Here is a 9,216-nt window from a genome sequence, read left to right on the forward strand (position 1 = left end):
TGGGTTTTATTCCCACTGTGAGACGTCCACCATTGTGTTCCTGAGCAAGACACTTAACCCCTAGTTGCTGCAGAGTTGTGCGACCTCTGACATGTATAGCAATTGTAAGTCGCTTTGGATAAAAGCGTCAGCTAAATGAATAAATGTAAAAAATGATCCAGATCTCCATCAAAACCTTTAAACAAGATTCAGCTCTGCCATGTTTTTGTTTGTGTTTGTTCAGAGCGAGGCGGGCAGGTGAGCCGCGGACACCGGCGATCACCTGAGCGTGTCGCCGAGCTGCCAGAGAGAGGCGGGACAGGAAGTACAGATGCAAATTTGATAGAGGTGGTCGATCTGTTGGACGAGACGGACGAGGTGACGGACAACTCGTCTGACGAGGAGCGAGTCGTCACCAAGACAACCGGCGTCCTCCCCGTCACTGACGTACGAAAAGATCCTTTTCAAAAACACATAAATATTCAGAATATAAATGAAACAATAATTTAAGAAATTATAGAAACTCAACTTTTTCTTCCCTATTTAATTTTAGAACCGAGGAGTTTATTTTTATTTCATTGTAAAAATATTTTTTGATGTTATGAGAGAAAAGTGATAATAATAAATAAAAAAGGTTTTGATTGTGTGTAAATATGAATGTGATGTTAAGAGCGAGCTGTGATTGGACACAGACCAACGTGTCATCATGGCGTCTCTTGTATTTGTGCCAGGCGGCTCTTGACGAGGTTCTGAGCGTTGACGTGGAGACGGTGGAGGAGGAGAGCGGTCAGCTGAAGGCGGCTCAGAGGACGCAGCCAAGCATCCCAGAGTAAGACCTGATTCACTTCCTGTCTGATCAGCCTGAGGTCATCATGACATCACTGAAATGGTTGTGTCTGTGGCGCTGCCTGAAAATCCGTTTTATTTTGTTTGTTCGTTATGTTCAGTTCATCGTACCTAAAAAACGAAGAGGGATGTTTTTGAACAGATACCGATTTGATATTTGAGGATTTTAAAATCCGATAATCTCCTTTTTTTTTTTTTTTTGTCAGAAACACAAATCGTAAACAAAGAGTATCTCTAACGTGTGTTAACACGACGTCATTCAGTTAAAAAATAAACGTTGCAGCTGATCATGTCAGCTTTGTGGTGGATTTGTGCTGCAGAGCGCCCTCTGGTGGCCAAACTACACATGGATAACACTCAGAACGTGATTAAAAGGATCTGTCTCCTTGTTCCTTTCATTTATCTGCTGTTATAAACACAGATACCGTTTGATCTTCACTTAGCTCACATCGGTACCATCTCTCTGTTGGAACTTGTATTTGAACGTCACCGTCTCGCACTGAAGTGCAACTTCACTTTCAATTTCACTTCACATTTTAACATGTCCCTTTTTTCTTTATCCAGTTTCCAGCTGCCGTCACATTTATCCTGCTTTTGTACATTTTTGTTTTGCTGTTTGTTGCAGTTAATCGACAGTTTAATTGCACAAAATATAGATGCATCTAAACTGGTGCCGGGCAACGATTAAAATCTTTAATGGCAATTAATCTCATGGTTATGCCCAAAATGGAATGATGAATCCTAAAGTAGTGCTTTGGCACTTTTAATTTAAGTGTACTGCTGTATACACTAAAGTGCAGTAACATATGGTTTGCTTTAAACAGATTTTTCCCTTTACACAGCAGCTATAAAATATTTCCTGTAAATCTGAACTTAAACATCAATGTGATCAAATCAAAAGTTAAACCGATGCTGTCGGGGCCTTACCTTTTATCCAGTCTGCTGAAGCCCCCCAGCTAATCATTCAATTCAGAGTAACAGTCACTTATAGAAACACCTGATCAGACAGACAGCAGTTTGTAGCTGATCAGCCTCATTAAAACGCCTCGATAATTTATTTTATTTTGAGGTTTTCCTGCTGCTGTGCAAACATTTTGTTATTTCAGAAAATATACATTAATACTGATCCTGTTCTGAATGTAATAACTAAGTGTTGATAAGAGTACTCGCCCTGACCTTTGACCTCTTCTCACTGTTATAATTTGAAAAGTGAAGAGATTAAAGTTTGAGTTCATTATTTTTATCTCTTAATGATTTTAATGAGAAAGTTTTAAAGCCAGCGTTTGAAACTGTCTCATGGCTCATAAATATTTAAGTCAAAGAGCAAATCAGGGTGACGGAGTTCAGTAAGACACAGGTGAGGTGAGGGGACACAGGTGAGGTGAGGGGACACAGGTGAGGTGAGGGGACACACGGGTGAGGTGAGGGGACACAGGTGAGGGGACACACAGGTGAGGGGACACAGGTGAGGTGAGGACACACACAGGTGAGGACACACAGGTGAGGTGAGGGGACACAGGTGAGGACACACAGGTGAGGTGAGGGGACACAGGTGAGGATAAACTGCCACGTTGTCTGTTTTCTGTGAACAGAAGCAGTCCAGGTGTGAAGAAGGTGGTCGTTCCTCGGAGCGTCACAGACGCCTTCAAACTTCTCAGTTCAGTCATGAACACCAAAAAGTATCCAAAGACAGTTCTGCTGAAGCAGGTAAGAAGCTACAGGATGCAAATACATCCATGCATGGACGATTTGACTAAAGGGAAACAACGGGCTCAAGTTGCCGACACAGCCGGTACAAAAGAAGCCGTGAGGTCTCCCTTCGGTCTGTGGATAACCGTTTTGAAGCCTCCATTTTGGCCGTCGCCATCTTGGTTTTTAGAAACAAGGCGTGACCATATTTGGACAAGAGGGTGGAGCTAGCTAGCTTGGTAGCAAGGTGCGTCTGTAATTCACGTTAGCTGTGATGTTAGCTGGGATGTTAGCTGGGATGCTAATTTTAGCTAGTGACAAACAGGCTTAAAACAAAACGTACTTCCTGAAAAATGAGCAGCCGACTCCTGATAAGCTTTTCAGCGGCACTAGTTAGATGTACACAGAACAGCGGATACGAGTTGCCTCTGTCCTGATTGACAGGTCGCCAAATCAGCTTGTAGCCCCGCCCTAAAGCCTCCCCTGCTTCCTGGTCTCTGTTCCTCTAAATGGGACCATAATTTACTAAATGAACATCATGCTGTGTTGAAGAAGACTTGAAACTAGCGACTGAGACCAGAAACTCATCAGGAAAGTGTTTACTGAGGGAATAAATCAGCAGAGAAGCAGAAACATTTTCTCACAGACTTCTATACAATCACACTTCTTTCTGCAGGAGTCGCCCCCTGCTGGCCGCTAGAGAGGACGCAGGTTTAAGTCGCCCCCTGCTGGCTGCTAGAGAGGACGCAGGTTTAAGTCGCCCCCTGCTGGCCGTTAGAGAGGACGCAGGTTTAAGTCGCCCCCTGCTGGCCGCTAGAGAGGACGCAGGTTTAAGTCGCCCCCTGCTGGCTGTTAGAGAGGACGCAGGTTTAAGTCGCCCCCTGCTGGCTGTTAGAGAGGACGCAGGTTTAAGTCGCCCCCTGCTGGCTGCTAGAGAGGACGCAGGTTTAAGTCGCCCCCTGCTGGCTGTTAGAGAGGACGCAGGTTTAAGTCGCCCCCTGCTGGCTGCTAGAGAGGACGCAGGTTTAAGTCGCCCCCTGCTGGCTGTTAGAGAGGACGCAGGTTTAAGTCGCCCCCTGCTGGCTGCTAGAGAGGACGCAGGTTTAAGGCGCCCCCTGCTGGCTGTTAGAGAGGACGCAGGTTTAAGTCGCCCCCTGCTGGCCGCTAGAGAGGACGCAGGTTTAAGTCGCCCCCTGCAGGCTGCTAGAGAGGACGCAGGTTTAAGTCGCCCCCTGCTGGCCGCTAGAGAGGACGCAGGTTTAAGTCGCCCCCTGCGGGCTGCTAGAGAGGACGCAGGTTTAAGGCGCCCCCTGCTGGCTGCTAGAGAGGACGCAGGTTTAAGTCGCCCCCTGCTGGCTGCTAGAGAGGACGCAGGTTTAAGTCGCCCCCCCTGCTGGCTGCTAGAGAGGACGCAGGTTTAAGTCGCCCCCTGCTGGCTGCTAGAGAGGACGCAGGTTTAAGTCGCCCCCTGCTGGCTGTTAGAGAGGACGCAGGTTTAAGTCGCCCCATGCTGGCTGTTAGAGAGGACGCAGGTTTAAGTCGCCCCCTGCTGGCTGCTAGAGAGGACGCAGGTTTAAGTCGCCCCCTGCTGGCCGCTAGAGAGGACGCAGGTTTAAGTCGCCCCCTGCTGGCTGTTAGAGAGGACGCAGGTTTAAGTCGCCCCCTGCTGGCTGCTAGAGAGGACGCAGGTTTAAGGCGCCCCCTGCTGGCCGCTAGAGAGGACGCAGGTTTAAGTCGCCCCCTGCTGGCTGTTAGAGAGGACGCAGGTTTAAGTCGCCCCCTGCTGGCTGCTAGAGAGGACGCAGGTTTAAGTCGCCCCCTGCGGGCTGCTGGAGAGGACGCAGGTTTAAGGCTTCACTTTCAGACCTGGAGGTTCCTGTTTGGTTGTAGCACACAGCATAACTCAGTGGCTGTATTTGATACCGCCTACTATACTATTAGTACGTACTGATTTGGCCCATATGTAGTATGCAAACAAAAGCAAAATCTGCAGTATGGCAAAAATGCTCGGATGGCGTACTGATTCGGGAAAAATCTCCAGTATGCCTTGGACCAGTCTACCTCGCGTACTGTGGCCCATAATGTAAAGCGCTAGAACTGTAACAACAACAGAACTTGTTTTACAATTTTCAAATGCTGTTTCATCACTAAATCCACTTCTAACAAGTTTGGAAGCGAGAAATCAACTGTGTAGATTTTAAATATCAGCAGTTTTAGGGAAATTGTTGGCGAATCGAGAATGTGCTTGAACATTTTCGGTGTTCAGAAGCTCCGCAAATGCAGCGGGGGAAGCTAACGAGCCGGCCCGCGGGCAACAACGTGAGAGTACAGATCTGCAGCTGTGAGACAGTTTAAATCTTCGTACCGGTGTTATTCTGTCATTACAGTCTGAGTAATGTTGAAACGTTAAATAAAGAGACATCTGGCTCGTGATGGGCAGGCTTGTGTAAGGTAGAAGCACTTTGATACAAAAATAAACAACAATAGCAGTATGAAAGGGGACTGTTTATTATCATTAATCTAAATAGACCTTACATTGTTGTGTTTTAGTACTTTCTTTTTATTTGCTTTTATCTTATATAATTCTTATTTATGCACCAATATACCGAAGCAAACATCTGCTACAGATCTCTGTCTGTACTCTGATTGGTTTTTTCATTACTAAATGCCTTTTAAAAATATGTTATTTAAAGAAGAATAAATTCACAGTACACACACAGTAATCAAATTTAATATTCTGTTTTACAGCAGCAAAGTAACAATATGAAATCAGTGTCTCACTGGAAACAGCTCCACTTACTTCCAGTAACGGCGGAGTTACGGTCACCTGGTGAAATCTGCTCTCCGCTCACTGAGCCCCTCCCCTCCTGTCTCAGCTGCAGCGTGGAGGCTCGCTCTTCTATTGGCTACTGAAATGATTGTTCAGGCCTTTAACTGTGAGCCGGTTTGGTAAGCTGTCTTTGTGTTTCAGGCTCACAAGGAGATCCAGACTCTGCAGAACGAGGCGGCGAGACTGAAGAGTCTGAAGATCTGTCTGAACCAGCAGAGGAACGCCTACATCAGAGAGATCGCCCGAAGATCAGGTGAGGAGGAGGAGGAGGATGAAGCTGTAGGAGTCTCACGTCAGCTAAAACCCAGGTGAGATTTAACCCGAGCTGTTTGTGTCTGCAGGTAAAAGTGAGCGGAGGATCATGAGGACGCTGCAGCACCCGGCATCCAAACAGAAGAAGGTGGGGAAGCGGGAGAGACACCGTGCAGCCAATCACGTGCCGGCAGGAGACACGATCGATGATGACATTGTAATCATATCCTCCGACCTGCCGCAGCAAACTCCACAAGCTCCTCCCACTCTTGTTTCTGCCCCGCCCACCACCACACCTTCAGCCACACCTGTCCAAACACCGGTCCAGCAGCCTCAGAACAACAGTCAGAAGGTCTTGCAGGTGACTCCTCCCGGTGCATCCCCCAATGCATTAGCGGGGAGGGACAGGCCGAGGACTATCCCCAACATCCTGTCCCGCAGTAAGAATCCAGCTCCGCTGTCGCCCCTGCTCACAAAGACTCACAGCGAGGGTAAGTCTGGAGGAGGACTGAACTGGAGATGTAGTGATTGATTATTGATCTGGTGACAACAGGTCTTGACAACACCTGACGCTAACTGACCAACTAACTAACTTTGAATTGCCCCTGGAGGTTGTTCCACTGGTGTGTGAATGGTGAATGCGATGGAGTGTAACAGCGATTTGAGTGGGTGCAAAGACCAGAAAGGCGCTGTACAAATACAGAACATTTACTAATTAACTCTCTGACTAACTGACCCACTAATGTATAATTTATACTTCTGCATCGAATCGACGGCGTAGCCTCTGCCTTAAGCTCTGTGATTGGTCGGCTGGCTAGCCTCGCAATGCCTCTGAGCCGACAGGAAGTGCTTAGGAGTAAATTTTACTGGCCAATCCTGCGGCTGGAACACGGAGGATCGATATATTTGAGCATCACAACTGGAGCGAAAGGACTCGTTTCACTATCACACTGTGATCCATTCGGTCGAGAACATTTGAAAAGGCTACACAAGCCGCACGTTCACAATTTTACTGCCATTCACGTTAGCGGAGCGCTAAACCAGAAGTTAGCCTGCTCGGCTGGCAACAGTCAACACAGTGGACGCTGTAGCGCCAACGCCAGCTAGCGTTTGTCACTGCAGAATGATGGAGACACCAGTGCACAAGTACAAACGTGCGTAGCAACACACGTAGGAGTAAAAATCAAGCTTAACCAACTTACATTTATTCATTTAGCTGACGTTCTTATCCAAAGCAACTTATAGTTAGAGGTCGCACGCCTCTGGAGCAACAAGGGGTTAAGTGTCTTGCTCAGGGACACAATGGTGGATGGGTCACAGTAGGGGGTTGAACCCGGGTCTCTCACACCAAAGGCAGGCATCGTATCCATTGCGCCATCACCACCCCTTACTGTTGTCTTTGTGTTGATTTCTTTCATGTCTTCTTTTGTTTTTCTAGAGTTGCCTTCTTTTCAGGCTTTGGTTCCGGCTGATGTTCTATCCCTTGTCAGCGCCACATTGCCAGGGCAGCCGGTCCTGACCCTGAGCCCGATAATGACTGGGCCGACGGTTCTACAGACGTCTCCTACACCAGGTACTGACCGCTCACTGTCACTCTGTTTCCACCCTGCTTCAACATCCTCTTATTTTGAAGTAAAACATGTTCTTCCTGTCTGTAGGCTTGGCCTCAGTCACCCTCAACTTCCCCAGTCTGACCAATCAGCAGATCCATCTCACCTCACTGCCCCACCCCCCAACCGGTAAGAACTGCAGTAGCTCCGCCCCCCACAATGTCACTAACCTCTCGGGTAACTAAACCAACTACATAACCATTGTCACGCGTAACAAAACTCACCTCACAGGTAAATAAACTAACCAACCAACCAACCAAATGAAAAAAAGCTGGCTCCTCTTTATAGAATTTTGGGATTTATTTTAATAAGCTATTTATCATTAGAGGAGTTGTACTTTGTGCCCGTCCTTGGGATGTAGTTTGACCCTTGCTAACCAACGAAACCAATGTCACAGTAACTGAATTAACCTAATAGCTAAACACTAACATCAGATGTTACTTAACGAATTAACTAAACATTCTCACAGTTAACTGAACTAACTGACCAATCTCCCTTGTAACTAAACTAATTAACTACCCGACAAACGATACACTATAACCTCACATTTCTAAACCAATGAAGTCCTGAACTAACTAACCAACTTTATGCCTAATGAAGCTGTCTAGCCAATGAACTTACTAATCTTAACGGATTGTCTAACTTAACTTACGGACACAATAGCTAACTAAGTTTGAGCTCAACTAACTGATCATTTAACTGAATTACTTGACGACTGAATGACCCACTAACAGACCCATCGCAAACTTGCTCACTAACTCACCAACTAACTCACTAACTCACCAACTGACCAGCTGACTGACTCACCAACTAACTGACTGACTTACCAACTAACTGACTAACTCACCAACTAACTCACCAACTGACCAGCTGACTTACTCACCAACTAACTGTCTGACTTACCAACTAACTGTCTGACTCACCAAATAACTGACTAACTTACCAACTAACTAGCGGACTAACTTACCAACTAACTAGCGGACTAACTCACCAACTAACTCGCTACCTCACCCACTGACTGACTCACCAGCTAACTCGCTAACTCACCAACTAACTAGTGGACTAACTTACCAATTAACTGACTCACCAACTAACTAGCGGACTAACTCACCAACTAACTAGCGGACTAACTCACCAACTAACTAGTGGACTAACTCACCAACTAACTAGCGGACTAACTCACCAACTAACTAGCGGACTAACTCACCAACTAACTAGCGGACTAACTCACCAACTAACTAGCGGACTAACTCACCAACTAACTAGCGGACTAACTCACCAACTAACTAGCGGACTAACTAACTAACTGACGGACTCACCAACTAACTGACTTACTGACCAAATATTGGCTGACTAACTCATTAACTTGTTTTCTGATCTCATGATTAAAATATTTTACATCAGCTGATTTTTTTTTATCGTTTACAGCCTCAAACCTCAACAGTCTGCTGCCGGTTCAACCATCGACTCCACAACAACAAACACAACCAAAACAACAACAGCAACCACAACAACAACTACAACAACCACCCCCTCCTCCCCAGCTGCAGCAGCAGCAGGAGGTCCTAGCAGGTCAGACTCCTGCTCCGGTGGTCTCTGGATCTGATCTTGTCTCAGACCAGATCAAAGACCAGCACCAGCCTCCGTCCCAGGCTGGCACCAAGCTGGAGTCCCCCCCCTCCTCCTCGTCTCCACCCTCTACTCACGGCTCGTCGTCCTCGCCGTGCCCAGATCCGAGCATTGGTCGTCGGGTCACAGCGGGGGGCCTCTGAGGGCGGAGACCAGACAGGACGCTGACCACGAGAGTCTGACCTCCCTCCTCAACGAGATCGTCTTCCTTAACCAGCAGACTGTCGCCACGCTGAAACCATCCTCTGAGGCGGGGCAATTGGAGGAAGCTGCCGCGGTGAGCGGAGCGGAGGAGCAGGGACACGCCCCCCACAGCCCCTGGCTCCTGCAACTGGACTCGGACTCTGATGACGCTCTTTCCACGGAGATGACACAGAGCGA

At 47.3% G+C, this 9,216-nt stretch overlaps 1 protein-coding gene across 1 annotated transcript; it reads left to right on the forward strand.

Moving 5' to 3' along the window:
- Window positions 1–223: 223 nt before the first annotated feature.
- Window positions 224–9,012, forward strand: LOC119884822 (bromodomain-containing protein 4-like; the record flags this gene model as incomplete). The annotated part of the gene is given in 8 exon segments (XM_038695126.1): window positions 224–426; window positions 711–808; window positions 2,418–2,532; window positions 5,486–5,597; window positions 5,686–6,087; window positions 7,035–7,169; window positions 7,255–7,335; window positions 8,635–9,012. Coding segments are annotated over 8 exon segments (1,490 nt in total), but the record flags the coding sequence as incomplete, so codon positions are not given.
- Between the last annotated feature and the right edge of the window lie 204 nt (window positions 9,013–9,216).

This window comes from Micropterus salmoides, unplaced genomic scaffold (genome assembly GCF_014851395.1).
Source record: "Micropterus salmoides isolate LMB-PRFRI ecotype aquatic unplaced genomic scaffold, ASM1485139v1 Ms_hic_scaffold_3695, whole genome shotgun sequence".
Classification (NCBI taxonomy): Eukaryota; Metazoa; Chordata; class Actinopteri; order Centrarchiformes; family Centrarchidae; genus Micropterus; species Micropterus salmoides.